The sequence below is a fragment of the Dreissena polymorpha genome, chromosome 2 (genome assembly GCF_020536995.1).
Source record: "Dreissena polymorpha isolate Duluth1 chromosome 2, UMN_Dpol_1.0, whole genome shotgun sequence".
Lineage (NCBI taxonomy): Eukaryota > Metazoa > Mollusca > Bivalvia > Myida > Dreissenidae > Dreissena > Dreissena polymorpha.
The window spans coordinates 85,552,075-85,570,921 of record NC_068356.1 but is presented as its reverse complement, the minus strand read 5'-3'; the positions used below and the strand labels follow the sequence as shown (position 1 = coordinate 85,570,921).

Here is an 18,847-nt window from a genome sequence, read left to right as displayed (position 1 = left end):
CCACAGCAGTGTCCGCTATCTCATTCAAATACTTTTCATCCGATCTTCACCAAACTTGTTTAGAAGTTGTATCTAGACAATATCTAGGTCAAGATCGAATATTGGCTATGCTGGGTCAAAAACTAGGTCAAGGGGGTCACTTAGTGCATTTCAAGGATTTGAAGTAGTTTTCATCCAATCTTCACCAAACTTGGTCAGAAGTTGTATCTTGACAATTTCTAGGTCAAGTTCGAATATGGATCATGCTGAGTCAAAAACTAGGTCACAGGGTCACTTAGTGCATTTCAAGGATTTAGCATGGTATCCGCTCTCTAATTGAAGTAGTTTTGATCTGATCTTCACCAAATTAGGTCAGAAGTTTAGGGCTATAGATAACAAGCGTTCTTGCGTTATTACTCAATTAAAATAACCAACAACGTAATTAAATTCAAAATAAAGCGTATAAAAACGCAAATACAAATTTAATAACGTAATTCCCGTAAAAAACCTTGCGTCACGAAACGCAATTCTTACAAACATTGGGCGTATTTTTTAGACTGGTTATTTTCCGTACAAAAATGTACCGGATATTTTATATGCTGTCCTATGAAGAAAAGATTAGACAGTCTTTCAAGCGGTTATCAATCTTTGGGGTGTTATTGAAATTATTTGTAGACCCGTCCGATTTCTACTTTCATTTTTAATGTAATCAACTCAAAATGATCCAAAAACGGGGTGCATTGCTTTGAACAGCCAAAACTTCATCAATTGTGCAGCAATTTTCAAGAGCTCGGTCTTATTTAACGCAAAAATAAATGAACTTTGAACAGAAATTCATTTGTATTGTTTGTTGTTATGTACAGGTACCTTTTTAATTCCATTTGTATAAATAATATAGTAACCTTAGTAGATTTTTATTATATTATATATGTCATTCCCTAAATTACCCAATTGAGTTAAAAAAACGGGGCTGAAAAACCCATTTAAGCTCAAAAATAGGGGGTGAACATTTTTGCTAAAACTCTATCTAATTTACACAAACCCTATTGTTGTCAAAAACCGGGGGGGTGAAAAACCCAATATACCCCAAAAGTTATCTATAGCCCTGGAAGTTGTCAAAATGATATCTTTGTCAAGTTCAAATATTGGTCATGCCTGGTCAAAAAGTAGGTAATGAGGTCACTTAGTGCATTTCCAGCATTTAGCATGGTGTCCGCTCTGTAATTGAAATAGTTTTCATCCAATCTTCATCAAATTTGGTCAGAAGTTGTGTCTAGATGATACGTAGGTCAAGTTCAAATATGGGTCATGGTAAAGTTATCAAGTTGTCCAAGTTGTCCAAAACCTTTTGACAGTTTAGCACTCTTGTTCAAAATTGAGGTAATTTTTAATGTTTTTATATGGAAATGTGTCTAGGTGTTATGCTTTAAAAACACCAAGAAAGCTCTATCCCGAAACTACCGAACCATTTATGATTTTACCTCAAAACACATTATCTGTTTGTTTTGGCCTTGCAAGGATTTTGTCGCATCCTGTTACATTTCTTGACATAATGCGTAATACACATTGGGTTATGTGTTAATGGAAGTTACAGAGGCAGAAGTCTCAATCCTGGACATCAATAACATCAAATCTTTCAACATAAAATAGAAACATAATCCAGAATTCAATTTACTTTATATTTTTAGAAAATGGCAAACGTTTTTGTAAATAAAGATTTTAATAACATTTTGTTCAGCAGTAATGAGTAGAATTTGATTTAAAAAGTAAGTGGATTGTTTTGAGTATGAATAATGGAGTGAAATCAAATATTGTTTTAAGCGGTCCTGTTTCAAGGTCAAATGACAATTTAAAAGAAACTTTGGCTTGCAAAATTATGGCATGTATGACAGTATAACACTTAGTCCAGGTTGGCGCTAAGGAAAACAAATATAGTAGCCAAATTGCAGCATTTCGATGAAGACCTCCATCATAAGCAAAGTTGATTTATATATGAGTGTACCTGCCGCTTTGACTAACAAAGAATATTGAATATCAGCATAATTATTACAATAAAATTATTGGTATCACATGTTAATAAAATACTTTTCACCTAACATTAAATGCTTCATTTAATTAATGTTAATGTCATTTTTGTCCCCTACCGGTTTCACCGGAGGGGACTTATGGTTTGCGCTCCGTCTGCCAGTCTGTCCGTCACACTTTCTGGATCCTGCTATAACTTTAGAAGTTCTTCATATTTTTTCATGAAACTTTAAACATGGATAGATGGCAATATGGAGATTATGCACTCATTTCATTTTGTTCCTATGTCAAGAATTCTGGTTGCTATGGCAACAAATAGACTAGAAATACTGCTAGAAATGATGGTTTTCTGGATCCTGCGAAAACTTTAAAAGTTCTTCATATTTTTTCATGAAACTTGAAACAGGGATAGATGGCAATATGGACATTATGCACGTCATTTCATTTTGTTCCTACGTCAAAAATTCTGGTTGCTATGGCAACAAATAAATTAAAAAAATCTGACAATTGTGGAATTTCTGACAATGGTGGAGCCGGTAGGGGACATATATTGCTTGGCAATAGTCTTGTTATTCATGTTAATGTATAAGCAGTAAAGGTATACAATGTCTGAAAGCATTTCATAGGATTTTTTTTCAGACGCTCCTCCATGCCCTTGATGGGGTGAGTCTTGCAATGGGTAACTCCTTGCCGCTCCCCTTCCGAATCTCCCTCTTCCAATTATTTTATATAAATGTACTTTCCAAATAATGTAGTCAAGTGTTTTTAGGCTCTTTAAAAATACATGTACTGTCTTGTATTATAGATTTTTATTGACATATATTGTTTGTACTATGGGTCAATACTCTCACATTTTGTGCACTTGTTCCAATGTAAATGTTTCAGTCTGAAATACTGCATGTACTGGGTTGAATGTCTCTATTTAATAACAGCACATGGTTTGTTGCTAAATGCACGCTTTCCATGCGTGGAATATTGTAGACAACAGCAACAATATTGAGATCTTATTCAAACTTGGTTTTGCGAAATATACATGTATAGAGAATGGTATTCACTGTTGATCATGATGAGCACAAAGGGACTAAAAGCTGCAAATAGTTTCACATGGCTCAAGAAAAACTGTGTAAATCAGTTCAATAAATAGACATGATACAATGTACTGGTATTGTTTTATACAACTTACTCGCCATAAGTAATTAATTGCCTATACCATTTTACAATTAAATTTTCATTAGTAACAAATGTTAATATTACAAAAATGTGATGATCATAGATGCCCAAAACCGTCTCAAATGTACTGTTTTATTTATCGTTTATATTGTGTAAAGGTAAAAGTTGTGACTACTTGTTTATCAATCTGCGATAAAGGGTAACTTCATGGCTGCAATTAATGAAAACTATAGTCAACAGTTAAAACCGCCTTTAACATCGCCCTAAAAAGCATTCAGTGATATACCTTTGTCAGTATACAAGATGATGTAACATGGTTTGAATCTTTTATCTATTACTAATGACATCGGCTGTTTCGCCTTTTCACAAAGCGTAGTCCGATCTGGTCTCGTACGTGTTTAAGACTATACCTCGATTTGGATAACGTCACCATTATTCGTGTGCATGATATTCTACTTGTTGTTCAGGCGCTTTTTATATTTGCGATGAAATTCAAGCGTTTTGTGATTCGGCTGAATGGAAAACAAAGATGTCGCGCAATTCAAAATATTACGTGAAAAAGATTCCTAAGCAAAAACCTGGCGGCAAAACGAAAACTGTTGATTTTTTCTAAGCAAGTGTCATTAAATAAACAAACATCGTCACGAAGTACAAGTCTTCCCATCGAAACTCCTTCCATTGTTAATGATAGTAATTTAATAACAAGTGACTCTTTTGCATCGTCATCGTTGATTTCCGAATGCAAAGTGCTGACTGATATTCAACATGTTGAAAGTAGTAGTTTTCCAGAAGTAGATGAAGCGCCTCCTATAAAATTGTGCCTGATGTGACTGAAGACTTTGTGTGAGCTTATTAGTTGGAAAAATGTAGATCATGATGGTGTTTGTGGTGTTTGTGATTAAAGATGCTGATGTCATTCATGTAGTTTTAAATCCAAATATATTTTCTCGATTTCTTGAAAATGCCGATGAAATTCCCAATGTCAAAGCCATGGGCTATTTTCCCAAAAAGTTGAAAAAAAGCCCTGCTGGATTGTACCCCATTTGGCATAATTGGCCATAAATTACACATACAAGTTGGTACCAAGTGCTCTTTTAGGCAATATACACTTATAGAGAACCCTTGATTTTTTGTCAATAACCATGTCAAGTTTATGTTTAACTTTATTTTCCAGCTGAAAGATTAGATTGCAATTGGCAATTTTGATGATCGGAAATGCTAACATAACCTATTTGAAAAGAGTTATTTAAGATGGTTCAATTGATTAATAGCTTAGAATTGTATTTGTTATGTACAGAAAAATGTACAAAAAGGATGTCACTCTTTCAAATAATAGTGGCTGACTAACAGAGTCTTTTAAAATATTGTGTAATGAATTGCATACATTCAGAGAAAAGAATGATGACAAATATTAGAAATAGTGACAAAGAAAAGAAATAATGACAAAGATTAGAAATAATTACAAAGATTAGAAATAATTACAAAGAAAAGAAATTATGACAACGATTCAAAGGATGACAAACTAGAAAAAAGGTCAATAAGGTCTTCTGTGAAGTAACTCAAAGATTTAGATAAAGTTGCAAATAGTTTCACATGGCTCAAGAAAACTGTGTAAATCAGTTCTATAAATTGACATGATTCAGTATACTGGTATTGTTTTTTACAACTTACTCGCCATAAGTAATTTATTGCCTATATAGGGATAATACACATTTTCGAGGGCATGATCATCTGCGGGCGCTCGAAAAATCCGTTCCTGCCCGAGTGCACAGCACGAGGGCAGGAACGGATTTTGAGAGCGCCCGCAGATGATCATGTTCGAGAAAATGTGTATTTTCGCTATTATTGCATAAACAAATCACACATACCAAAATAATTTTAAATAACATTGAAAACAATATGTTTTGTTCATTCAACATCGACAAAATAATTCGATTATTTCAATATAGTTCAAGGTTGTGTTTTACATATGCCTCACTCGGTCATCATTCGAAATGACAGGCCTTAACTTCGGATAGGCAGTTTTCGATTTAAAATGTGTTTAAACAGTAGATTAATGCAAAGTTGAAATGCAGTCGCGCAAAGTAAGAAATGAGGAATTATTTTGGAATTTACAGCAGGAACGTTGAAGGTACATAAAAACTTACATTTACAGCATAGTCTTTTGAAAATGTTGAGTAAATAACCTTAACTTCATTGATCTTGCCGATAAAATAAAGCTGTTGTCAAGAGAGTGCAGATGTTATAACTTGAAAAGTGGATTGAAATAGTCATTATCCCTGCATGCATGAGGAAACTGGTGCCTATTCAGTTCCCCATTTATGCTTGGAAAGTTGTCAAAGGCTGGAGAAGGGAAGTAACTGCGCGTGGATCAGATTATGGATATGAAAAACACATAACAGGGCTTGAACGGCACGTGAATCGCATTGTTAATACACGATTTCTCCCGTTCAAGCCCTCCTTTTGCCAAGTTTCTGCACCCCGCCAGAGGGCATTATAGATAGAGTTTATGCAATAATACCAGTTTACAATTAAATTTTCATTAGTAACAAATGTTAACATTACAAAAATGTGATGATGATGCCTGAAACCGTCTTAAATGTACTATTTTATTTACTGTTTACATTGTGTAAAGGTAAATGCTGTGACGCCTTAATTGTTTATCAATCTGCGATAAAGGGTAATTTCATGGCTGCATTTAATGAAAAATAACAGTCCACTGTCAGTTAAAACCGCCTTTAACATCGCCCTAAAAAGCATCCTTAAACTATTGGACTGTGAACAGCACAGTTTGGCAACTGGAAAATTATAAACCTGAGAATATTCAGTCATATATCTATGTCAGTATACCCGACTTAATGTAACATGGTTTGAATATTGGATACAAACAACATTCTATCTCTTATCAGTGGATTGTACCCCATTGGCAAAATTGGCAATAAATTACACATGGAAGTTGGTACCAAGTGGTCTTTTAGGCAATATACACTTATAGAGAACCCTTGATTTTTTGTCAATAACCATGTCAAGTTTATGATTGTAGGACAAACGGCACCCGGACAATCGGCACCCAGTGTTTTTTTGCAGAGGCGGACAAACGGTACCCAGTAAATTTGTTGAGGCGGACAAACGGCACCCGGTAAGTTTGTTGAGGCGGACAAACGGCACCCGGTACATTTGTCGACCCAGACAATCGGCACCCGATTAAATTGAAAACCCGGACAAACGACACCCGATTGTAAGCTAAGAAACATTTAATGTTTGTTTTTGTTACCAATAATTTAAGACAGTTGACACCTTGTTGGACTTTATCGTTTGGATTAGTCTAATCCGCTAATTAGGTTGAAAAAAAAAAATTTAAACGTCAAAAAAACCTAAAAGACATTGCGAAAATAGGAGTAATATCTCCGCTAAGGACTGATTTTAAGAATCACGCAAATCCGTTGAGAAAATGGGGGGCGAGCTAGGTATTAACGACTATTGATCTCGGAGAATCTGTACTGGTGACCGGTTATACCCTAGAGGTAATAGATAATCCACTGATAAAGATAACATTACGTGCGTAATTATATTCAAGCCGTATTACACACTCGTGTGCGCTGACACAATACACAGATGCATAGCGAGAAAGTCGCTTTCCAGGCGCCAAACTGTGATGTTCGCTGGCCAATCGGTAAAGAGAATGCGTATGCGGGCGTGGTTAACTCGGCTTTTATTTTTTATTGAAGTCGGTCATTAAGCAGGGGTGGCGAAATCTCAAAAAACTATACTTGTCGACGGACAACCATTTAGGAAGTTTAACTTGTCCGTTGCTGAACTACACTTGTCCGTTAATGTTTATATAAATTATAAACGCATTTATTGATTAATGTAAAACAATGTGGAATATACCAAAATCAGTATGATTTGCTAGTTTTGTTTATAGCTGTATTTCAATAGTACATTCATTATAGCAGTATATTTTAAACAATATAAAGACTTTCTAAAACTTTTAATCTTGCAAAGCTAGTGTTATTAAAACATGTGTTGAACATAAGTACATCGTAATCTTAACAAATTAAACTAGTCCAATATGTCGACCTCATCAGTCACTGAGGCTCTGCGCCGCTACTGGTAGCAATTAAATTATCATCAACTGGTAACCATTGAAAATCTTTGAGCCAAGTTTCTTGAAAAGTTCTGGTGCATTTACTTAGATCATATTTTTTATCATAATCTTTCTTAGTTTTTTTGGGAGGTGGACTGCTCAAAGCTTCGGGTTTCTGCTCTGCTGTTGAAGATTTAAAAAAACTAAATGTTCCATTTTCACCATTAAAGTCGTCTTAAATAACAAGGTAGACCGTGTTTTGATGATCTTACTTTGATACTTTTTATTTCCGTCTGATTGTAAAAATAAAGAAACCAGTCTGTACACTGTCTAACAGTTGGGTCGTATGTTTAAAATGCGGCATGCTCCTGGTCTCTTATAGAATAGGGGAGATCACTGCCCAGAAGAGTGCCCGTATTTTAGCTTGATTGCTCCGCAAATAGCACTGACAATGTAATCGCATGTCAACATCCGGTTTTATAAAACTTAATTACGGCTTTAATACAATGTATTTTTTTGTATACCTGGAGCCGACTTTTAAAAAACTTGTTGTCCACGGACAACTTAATTGAAAAAAATCAGTTGCCCAGACAAGCAAATGTACGACTCGGGCAACTCGGACATTTGATTTCGCCACCCCTGATTAAATAAGCGATTACCTTAGATTGACGAGGAATCACAGTTTAACAATAAACGTACTATAAAACGGGCATTATCATCACACCTTTTTTTTTACTGTCAACAATTAGTGGAAACATACTGTTAACAATATATATATTGGGGCAAGGAAAATGCAAGCCAGTTGTAATGTCAGTCCTGTAAATGATTTTATTATCAACTAAAACATGTATTTATCAAGATTTGACAAAACATAGAAATAACTAAGCCATTGTTATTAATTGTTAATTAAATAAAGCACATGAATCTAGCAAATTTATACTTGTAATGTAAAGCCAACATTAAACGTAGTACATATCATAAATTCCTTAAAGCAAATCAGAACGTCGAATTGTCACTACCATGTTTAGGAACTCTGCATCTTAAACTAAACGCACACAGTTTCGGATGGAAGCCAGGAATTCTGGTAGACGTAGCTGCTTGTTTTCTAGTTTCGTGCACAGCCTGTTGAGGCGGCATTGGTGAGCGATGGTGGCCTTCTTGCGCTTCCTGGTTACAGACTGTCCAGATCGGTGCCTGTGGGCATCTGCCTCTACCTTGGCGTTGTCCTTCTGGAGGCACTCGAGCACTTTCCACAACGACGGGTGACTGTGACCAACCAACTGTCGGAACCCGCAGTTCCAAGACTGGCACACATTGTTAGTCCTGGCATCGCCGTTGATTGTTGCCGTGTTCACATTCCATGCAGAATCGCGATGGAACTGCTCTAAACCTCATCTTTCCCGCTGACATCACCATGCGGTATGTACCGGTCACATACGTGGCTTCAAAGTAATCGATGACCGGCATTAGGGCTTCTGGGGCGAGCATCCTAAGATGCGCCATGCCTTCGTTCACGAGTTGGGTTGGTAGGAAGGCCAGACCGTCCAGCATACCGAAGAAATGTCATACCGCCTCGTCTTCGCGGTACAGAGCCTGCAAACCCTCGCTCTGTATGCGTCTCCAGGTTGATTGGGTAAGGTGATAGAAACAACCCTATAAAATAAAATATAAGCATCAACAAATCTGTTTCATTGCCGACGGTGTATATAACAACAATGTATATCCAGCTTCTAAATGTCATTATATTGTACACTAAAGACACCCGACCTATAATGAAGCTTTCAATTTCAAGAAATTTCCTGACAATATACAAAGACTTGAGACAATTCTTATATTTCGAAACAACCTTACAAAATCAAAACTAACGGAAATAAATTATATACATATGTACCTGGATTTTGATGTTCTGGCTAAGTATCACCGAGAGTACTGCATTATGGATTGCGGTCTCGTAATCAATAATAACAGTTGACGGCGATGGTCGCACGTCTTCCCGTAGACAAGCATCCAGGATGACGGTGAGGAACTCCTTGTAATGTTCTTGCTGCTTGCCGGGTAGGAGACCGTATGCAGCTGTAGCGTGTCCTTTTCCAAGTGGCACCTGGATGCAAAACAGCTGTGCGAATTGTCGTGGCGCTGTCGAGTGCGTTCCATCCATAAACCACGTATCTGCTTCGCCCAGCAACTCTAACCCGACACGACTACAGTATACTAATACACGTGCAGTTTCAAAGCTGTTGTCATAGATGAGAAATCGCTCGTTACTGTCAGAAGATGTAGTAGTATACGATTCGGGTAGTGGGAACGGTATGGACGAGATCGTCTCTGGTTCTGCAGGTACGGTGCCTCTCTAAGCCCGTCTGATGGCACGCTTTAAGGACTCTTTATTCCCTGCTGCCACTCTAACCTTGAACCAAAACATTTATATTTATTATTGACTGATTACATCTGCATGTGATACATAGTCGAAACCGCGATTAGTTCGTATTGCAAGCAGACCTGACCACACTCGTGTTATTACTGTGATGTTTGACGATATATCACCACATCTTACTTCTTATTTTGTCACAATATTATACACATGTTTAAATGCTTTATATCAGAGCTAAAGATGTGTCACGTTGGATGTAAACACATATTTATATATACTCATTAAAGTTAACATAGAAGATGAGCTCACCTCAACTGGGTGTTGAATCAGCTTGTCTGCTAAAATCAGTCCTTGCTGAGCAGGGTTGGCACTGGCTGATGCAATGATATCGTCCCTGAGTATCATCCCGGCTGTTTTCGATGGTTCGAATTCATGACAGTGGCCTATCAACGAACGCACCTCGGTACACTGAAAAACGGATATACGACTTATTGTACGGTAAAACATTTCTTTCATTTTCCTTATACAAACATATTTTGAAAGCAAATTGAAATTGAGCAAAAAAGAAATTCAGACAATTATATAATTTGCTGAACACAATAAATTAATACGGGACAGACATAACAGCAATATATTCGGTAAAATATTTCTTTCATTTTCCTTATACAAACATATTCTGAAAGCAAATAGTAGTTGAGAAAATAAGAAATTCAGACAATTATATAATTCGCTGAACACAATAAATTAATACGGGACAGACATAACGGCAATATATTCGGTAAAATATTTCTTTCATTTTAGTTTACTCACGTTTATGTCCGAAGTCAGCGCACCCTTGCAGGAAAAGGCTCGCCTCTGTGTGCATGTCCAACGTATGCTGTCCTTCAAAGACTTTTGATGAGTGTACATGTAGTTGTCATAACACAACCTTCGCACACCCTTACATGTCGTAATGAATTGCATTTTTTTTGTGAAACCATTCCATTTTGGTTCTTCTATATAAACTTATTTTCATTCGCAGTTTGTTGTTTTCGGGAATCATCTTAAGTTAAGGAATGCTTTTATTATCTTCGATGTATGTAAATTGTTTACATGTTTTATTAAACCAATTAGCAAATTACGGTAATCAATCCACACTCAAATTAGTTTGATAAAACAGTTTGTTGACGGGATTTATTTATCATCTCTTTTACCAAACCAATTAGCGGATTAGACAAATTACTCCAACAAGGTGCGTTTTATCAATTGACTTTGATCGGGTGCCGATAAACAAGAGATAAATATTGAAAATAAAAGCATAAGCATAACGGTAATTTTTTTCGTACAATAAAGTCCAACAAGGTGTCAAATATCTTTATTGGTAAAACATCAAACATTCATAACTTTTAATCGGGTGCCGTTTGTCCGGGTTTACAATTTAATCGGGTGCCGATTGTCCGAGTCGACAAATTTACCGGGTGCTGTTTGTCCGCCTCAACAAATTTACCGGGTGCCATTTGTCTGCCTCAACAAATTTACTGGGTGCCGTTTGTCCGCCTCTGCAAAAAAACACTGGGTGCCAATTGTCCGGGTGCCGTTTGTCCGGATACCCAAGTTTATATTTAACTTTATTTGCCAGCTGAAAGATTAGATTGCAATTGGCAATTTTGATGATCGGAAATGCTAACATAGCCTATTTGAAAGGAGTTATTTAAGATGGTTCAATTGACTTAGCTTAAAATAGTATGTATTATATACAGAAAAATGTACAAAAAGGATGTCACTTTTTCAAATAACCATAATAGTGGCAGACTAACAGAGTCTTTAAAATATTTTTAATTAATTGCATACATTCAGAGAAAAGAATGATGACAAATGATGACAAAGATAAGAAATAATGACAAAGAAAAGAAATAATGAAAAAGATTAGAAATAATGACAAAGAAAAGAAATAATGACAAAGATTCAAAGGATGACAAACTAGAAAAAAGGTCAATAAGGTCTTCTGCAAAGTAACACAAAGATTTAGTATAATCCGCAGAAATTCATATCAAATTGCTTTTCAGGGTAATTATTAATTCCTTATTTTGTGTGTTACATCCTTAATGTCTAGTGAGGAAATGACAAAAATGTTCAGAAAACGTGCCATCCAAAATCCACTATCAGTTGATTGTCTGTTGTTTTTCTTGTGCAATTGCAAGAAATCACAATGAATATGAAGCACTGATTTTCTTATTGAATTGTCCAATGGTGCATTCATTTGGCTTGCAAATCGAATGTTTTCAGTGATTTGGTTTGTTCCAATTTCCTGTTTCAAGGATTTGAACAAATCTATTAAGAGTCATAGAGAGGTTATTATTGCATGCAATTTAACATGACATGTCAGTTTCTCTTGTAAGGATTTGAGTAACATGATTTCTGCAATTTTGTGTTCATTGTTTCATTTGCTATAGATGTCTGTCATTGCTTCATTTACCATAGAAAATAATGTCTGTCTGTCTGTATGTCTATTTGGCCACATGCAATTTGACATCATGTCTGTTTCTTGTGTTTGGAAGTGAGTAACATGATTCCTGCAATTTATTTTTTCGTTCTTCTAGTAATTGCTGTTTTTTTAAACCTTACTTACGTACAATGACAAAAACAGTTTGGGAACGGTACAGTTACACCGTACTTTCGGTTCATGACAGCGAATCCGCTTGTTATACTTGTTCGGACGTGACGTCCATGGCACGTGCCAAGCTTAATTACTGAATGAATGAGATGCATGAGTAAACAATTATACTTTCGTTGATAAAGTCATTGATTTAGTTGAACAATATGAAATAAATCAATTTATAAGCTATTATTCTGTATTATTCAATGTAAGTTAATTATGCTATTATGCTGAGGCAATGAGCCTTTTTTATGCCTCCCTTCGAAGAAGAGGGGGTATATTGTTTTGCTCATGTCGGTCCGTCCGTATGTCCGTCCGTCCACCAGATGGTTTCCGGATGATAACTCAAGAACGCTAAGGCCTAGGATCATGAAACTTCATAGGTTCATTGATTATGACTTGCAGTTGACCCCTATTGATTTTGAGGTCACTAGGTCAAATGTCAAGGTAACGGTGACCCAAAACAGTAAAATGGTTTCCGGATGATAACTCAAGAACGCTTTTGCCTAGGATCATGAAACTTCATAGGTACATTGATCATGACTCGTAGATGACCCCTATTGATTTTCAGGTCACTAGCTCAAAGGTCAAGGTCTCTGTGACCCAAAATAGTAAAATGGTTTCCTGATGATAACTCAAGACCGCTTATGCGATCATGAAACTTCATAGACACATTGATCATGAATTTCAGATGACCCCTATTGATTTTCAGGTCACTAGGTCAAAGGTCAAGGTCACAGTGACCTGAAATAGTAAAATGGTTTCCGGATGATAACTCAAGAATGCTTATGCCTCATCATGAAACTTCATAGGTACATTGATCATGACTATCAGATGACTCCTATTAATTTTCAGGTCACAAGGTCAAAGGTCAAGGTCACGGTGACCCGAAATAGTAAAATGGTTTCCGGATGATCATTCAAGAATGCTAATGCCTAGAATCATGAGACTTTATAGGTACATTGATCATGACAAGCAGATGACCCCTAATGATTTTCAGGTTGCTAGGTCAAAGGTCAAGGTCACAGTGACTTGACACAGTAAAATGGTTTCCGGATGATAACACATTGATCATGAATTTCAGATGACCCTTATTGATTTTCAGGTTACTAGGTCAAAAGTCAAGGTCACAGTGCCAAAAAACGTATTCACACAATGGCTGCCACTACAACTGACAGCCCATATGGGGGGCAAGCATGTTTTACAAACAGCCTTTGTTTACACTGTATGCAAACAACTGGGTGGGGTAACGACGTAGCAATAGCTACCAACTGACCAACCATCTAAAAATTGTGATCTGAAAACAACAGTCACCTGCGTACAACTTTCCTCTTTGGTCATTTCCCTTGACTGACCGCTGTTCCCAGTTTTGACTGTAATATCATAATTTGTTATTTATCAGTAACATTTATTTATGATTATTGTAACTTCGATCTATATGTTGTGTTATGTTTTATTTTTAATGAATGGATGTTAACAATTTAGGAAGAATAATACCTTTTTCTTTAGGAGATCCAAACAAGTATGCAAGTTAACATAAATATACATTACATGTTACATAAGATTTTATTGGTCAGGTAAATTTCATTTCATTGTGGCAGTTTTGGTAGGAAGTTGGACCAAATGTCTGTCACTTTTTTCAGCTTTTGTGAAGTCTGCATTTGTTCTTAGATAAATGGTTTTCAGTAATTTACAATGTGAATATCATTAGCATATTCTTTTCACAGTCATATTTGCTGATTTACGTATTTCATTGTTGTTTAACTATTGTCAATTTCAGATAGGTGAACTAATCAGCCAATCAAGTAACAGAACTGCTGATTGCAAATATATAGTGAACTGAAGTGATTCTTCATTTGAATTGTATTGTTTGTTCCATAACTGTATTGCCTAAGCATATTTCAGCTCTTACAATGGTATGGCTGATGTGTTCAATATAATTTACATTATTGACATTAGTCATTTAAATAAACAACCTGGATTGATGCTAGACCAATTGAGTCGCGTTCTGAGAAAACTGGACATAATGCATATGCGTAAAGTGTCTTCCCAGGTTAGCCTGTGCAGTCTGCACAGGCTAATCAGGGACGACACTTTTCCCCTAAACTAGAGTTGTGCTAAGAAGAGACTTTCTTTGAACAGAAAATATCATTAAAGGGGAAAGTGTCGTCCCTGCAGTCTACACACGCTAATTTGGAATGACACTTTACGCACATATGCATTAAGCACAGTTTTCTCAGAACAGCCCAATAGTTCTTGCATGATTTGAGTCTTGAAAGGCGAAAAAGGAACAAAACCATTTGTACAGTGTAATGTTATTGGAGCTTTTACAAATTAAGTTTATAACATACAGTGTAAAAATTCATGAGTACAGACTAAATAGGACAAATTCAATACAACATATTTCAGGATCTAATTGATGCCTAATGTCTATGAGGTCACCTAATTGTAAGTGCTCAATTTTAATTGTATTCATCATCAAATGACCAAATCAACTTTTAGTTATGCTCGATTGGTCATTGTCAGCTCGGGTACTACTTAAACTTAAAAACTTGGGTACAGTCTAAATTGGCTGGGTAAGTGTTAGTAATACATGTATTTTCCGTACCTGGGGTATATTTAAGTACATACTTATGAGTACCCGGGGTACATTTAAGTAGTTTCCGAGCGGACAATGACCAATGGAGCATAAGTTACTACTAAATTCTGGCAAAGTACATACATTTTGCTGTGTAACAGATCAATTGTTAAGGTCAAAGTTTTGTTGCATCATAGTGACTAGCAGTTTTGTCTGTAGGACATGATATGTGGCATAAAAGTGACATGTTTCTGTCTGCAATATCAGGGAATATAAGAGCCTAATGAAGATTGGTGGCTGCTGTTAGCTCATAAAACAAGAATTATCCCTGGGAATGTTTTAAGTGACAAACTCACCACAATAATTGTCTATGTTTTATTGAGGTTAGCCATCACTGATGTCTTGCACTTTGTGTATAAGGTCTTGCATGGATTCGCCATGAAAAGATTTTCCAGATGAGATGAAAATTATTTTAATCCTTCCCCAGTTACATCCCCAAAGGTAGGGCATAGTAGATGCTCTTTCCAACTACTGATGAGTTGTTTGGTGTCTTTTGATTATGTATGGGTGTATAGATGGGTGATGTTAGGGTCTCTACAAATTATCTTTCATGTCTACATGAAAAGCCTCTTATAATTATCCCCTGCCATAGGCGGAGGGATATTGCTTTGGCGTTGTCTGTCCGTCCGTCTTTCCGTTCGTCTTTCCGTCGGTCCGTCTTTTCGTCCATCCGTCTGGAGCCATATCTTGGATGTGCTTTGGCGGATTTCATTGAAGCTTGGTATGAGTATATATATAGATATGAGGATGATGCACGCCAAATGTCATTGTTCACCATATGTTAATAATGGAGTTATGGCCCTTTGTATATTGAAAAAATGCTTTTTTGAGTGTCAAATATAACACTTGTGTCCAGAAGCATATTGGCGGGGATATCAATTTAACGAATTTGCTTGTTCACTATATCTTTGTTAAAAGGTCAAGGTCACTTATCAAGGTCAAAATACATACATTTTATCTCTGTTACTATCATACCTTGGAGGTTTTTATAATTATTTTTAATAAGTCTTTCCCATTCCTAGAAGATCACAGTGTCACATATATCGCCCATGCTCCTTGGTGAAAGGTCAAGGTAGCAAATAAAGCTCAAAAGCAACCTCCACGCAGAGATATGACTGGTTCTGTGCATTATAGCTTCTTCTTTGTGAAATGAAATGACTTAACTATAAGCTTATCAGGGGAATAAATAATTTTATTGTATGCTTTCCGGTAGTTTATAGAGAAATATCAGTGAATTAAAACTGATATTTCACTGTTTCAAACAGTTAAAAATAACAGTGAAAATTATCTATAATTTTCACTGTTTAACTGTGAAATTACTTCATTTGTTTACGAAACGGCGTCATTATTCCAGGGAAATTCTCCAGGTAAACTCTTTTGCAATGTTAATAAACGGCTAAAAAAAAGCATAAAATAAACAGAAAATGTGTTTGATTCGGTGGAATGTTGATTATAATTCACTCGTGATCAAAAAAATATTTTCTATGATCACTCCTAAATTAAAATCGATTATCCACACAATCCAACAAATATCCTCTATCTATTTCTTTTATGCAGTGAAAATCAATGACAATATGAGAAAACATTTAGTATTTGTCCAGCAAGATCATCTTTCTACCAGAGTCATTTGATTCTCCTGATACAGATTCATGAATATCAATATATCGTGCATTATATAGGCTATTATGACATTTTAAAATCTACTTCTGTATACCAATAAGACCCATGGAATATAAAAAAGCTGATAATTTAATATAATTTAATATGGAAAAAGATATGACTTGTACCTTGGAAAATACACTATTTGTTTCACCCTAAGTGATATAAAATGTATATTTTACTTGAGTATGTTTTAAATTCTACAGGCCTTTTCCACTCCATTCTGGGAAAACGCCAAACTGGAATTTTGGGAATTTCGCGTCGTGAAAACACCCTATTTTGGGAAAAAAATTAATTGCAAAACTGGCTCAATTGGGAAAAACAATGGCATGTAAATAGTGTTTCTTATATTTCAAAGAAGCCGTTAACTGTTAAATAACAACTATTTTGATAACATATTATTAAAATTGTACAAAATAGTATGAACATGTGTGATAAGTGCAGGTTTTTTAAAATCTGATTTTGGGGAAAGGGCCTGGCCTTTTTTGAGGGGAAAAAAATTGTGTGAAACGCCGAATTTTAGGGAAAATAAGGAAAGTCTTAAATAATCAATTTATTATATTTTACTGTTTTTAAAACAAATTTAAGAAAACTGATAATTTAATTATGCAATATTTTTGTATTTTCTACACTGGATCAGGTTAACTTATATATTAAAAGGTTTAAAAAAAAATTATTATTTTTTTTTTTTAGCTCACCTGATTGCTCAGGTGAGATTTTATGACCGGTCTTTGTCCATCGTCTGTCCGTCCGTCGTCCGTCGTCCACATTTGGTTTGTAAACACTCTAGAGGCCACATTTAAATTGTCCGATCTTCATGAAACTTGGTCAGAAGCTTTAAATTGTCCCAATGAAATCTCAGTCGAGTTCGAAACTGCATGGGTAGTGTCGTGTCAAAAACTAGGTCTCTAGGTAAAAAAAAAAGGAAAAACTTGTAAAAACTGTAGAAGTCACATTTCATGCCCAATCTTCATGTAACTTTGTCAAAATGTTTGTCTTAATGATATGTTGGTTGAGTTAAAAAGTGGTTCCGGTCCGTTGAAAAACATGGCCGCCAGTGGGCGGGGCAGTTTTCCTTATTTGGCTAATAGAGAAACCTTGTAAACACTCTAGAAGTCACAATTTTTGCCCAATCATCATGAAAGTTGGTAAAAACATTGGTTTTATTGATATCTCGGACGAGTTTGAAAATGGTCCAGATCGGTGAAAAAACATTGCCGCCAGTGGGCGGGGCATTTTTCTCTTTATGTATATAGTGAAAACATGTGAACATTCTAGAAGTCACAATTTTGGCCCAATGTTCTTGAAATTTGGTCAGAACATTTGTTTCCTTGATATGAGAGTTGAGTTCGAAAATGGTTCTGATCAGTTGAATAACATGGCTGCCGGGGGGGGGGGCAGTTTTCTTATATTTATATAGTAAAAAAAGCTTGTGAACTCTCTAGAAGTCACATTTTTTGCCCAATCATCATGAAACTTGGTGAAAAGATTGGTTTTATGTATATCTCAGATGAGTTTGCAAATGGTAAAAAAACATGGCTGCCAGGGGGGTGGGGCAGTTTTCCTTATGTGACTAGAGAGAAACTTTGTGATCGAACACTATGTAAGTCACATTTTTTGCCTAATCATCGTGAAACTTAGTCAATACATTGGTTTTATTGATTTCTCGGACAAGTTGGAAAATGGTTCAGATCGGTGAAACACACTTTTAAGCTCACCTGATTCAGCTCAGGTGAGGTTTTAGGATTGGTCTTTGTCCACCGTCTGCCCGTCCACATTTGGTTTGTAGACACTCTAGCATTCATATTTCTCAAGCATTCTTTATCAAAGTTGCTGAAAGATCTCAGTCAAGTTTGATAATGAGCAAAATCACAAAATTAATGCCTTAATTATTGCCCTTTGATTGTCCAAATTTTTATTATAATACAAAATCCTTGTAAACACTCAAGAGGTCACAATTTTGTTTCAGATTTTATTATTTTGGTCATAATATTTATTTTTGTAAGCAAACTTTGATGTTTGGTAAGGGGGGGGGGGGGTCAACTCAAAATATAGGTCACCAGGTCAAATCTTACAAAAACAAAAACACTCCATACGCCAGAGTTTTGATTTAATAATGATGAAACTTGACCAGGATGTTTGTCTGGACAATATCTAGGTCAAGTTTGACATTTGGTAAAGATTATATGAACCAACTCCTCTCAGGTGAGCGAACTAGGGCCACCTTGGCCCTCTTGTTTTGGAATTGGGATTTTTTTTTAATTGGGGAAAAAACAACCAGAT

General features: G+C 35.9%; 2 protein-coding genes across 8 annotated transcripts in view; one reads left to right on the top strand and one right to left on the bottom strand.

Annotated features, from left to right (window-relative positions):
* Positions 1 to 18,847, top strand: part of LOC127867914 (NAD(P)H-hydrate epimerase-like) — a 124,071-nt gene that overhangs the window by 24,476 nt on the left and 80,748 nt on the right. Inside the window, exon 1 of one of the 7 annotated variants that reach the window (XM_052409433.1) lies at positions 6,218 to 6,313. The exons of 2 other annotated variants lie outside the window; for them this stretch is intronic. The gene's annotated coding sequence lies outside the window, so the exon portion shown is untranslated. 4 more of the 7 variants (XM_052409435.1, XM_052409438.1, XM_052409437.1 and 1 more) reach the window with 4 other exon arrangements.
* Positions 8,048 to 9,736, bottom strand: LOC127867923 (uncharacterized). Its single transcript, XM_052409448.1, has 2 exons — positions 9,153 to 9,736; positions 8,048 to 8,914 (listed from the first exon to the last, which is right to left on the bottom strand). The coding sequence occupies exons 1-2, from the start codon at positions 9,417 to 9,419 to the stop codon at positions 8,825 to 8,827; spliced, it is 357 nt and encodes a 118-aa protein (XP_052265408.1). The 5' UTR covers positions 9,420 to 9,736; the 3' UTR covers positions 8,048 to 8,824.

What these genes read in the sequence shown, in the direction of transcription:
- LOC127867923 (XM_052409448.1), bottom strand. Translation starts at nt 9,419, where the DNA reads ATGGATGGAACGCACTCGACAGCGCCACGACAATTCGCACAGCTGTTT. An exon ending in GCCAGAACATCAAAATCCAG is followed by an intron (nt 8,915 to 9,152) that starts GTACATATGTAT and finishes TTTATTTTATAG; the next exon opens with GGTTGTTTCTATCACCTTAC.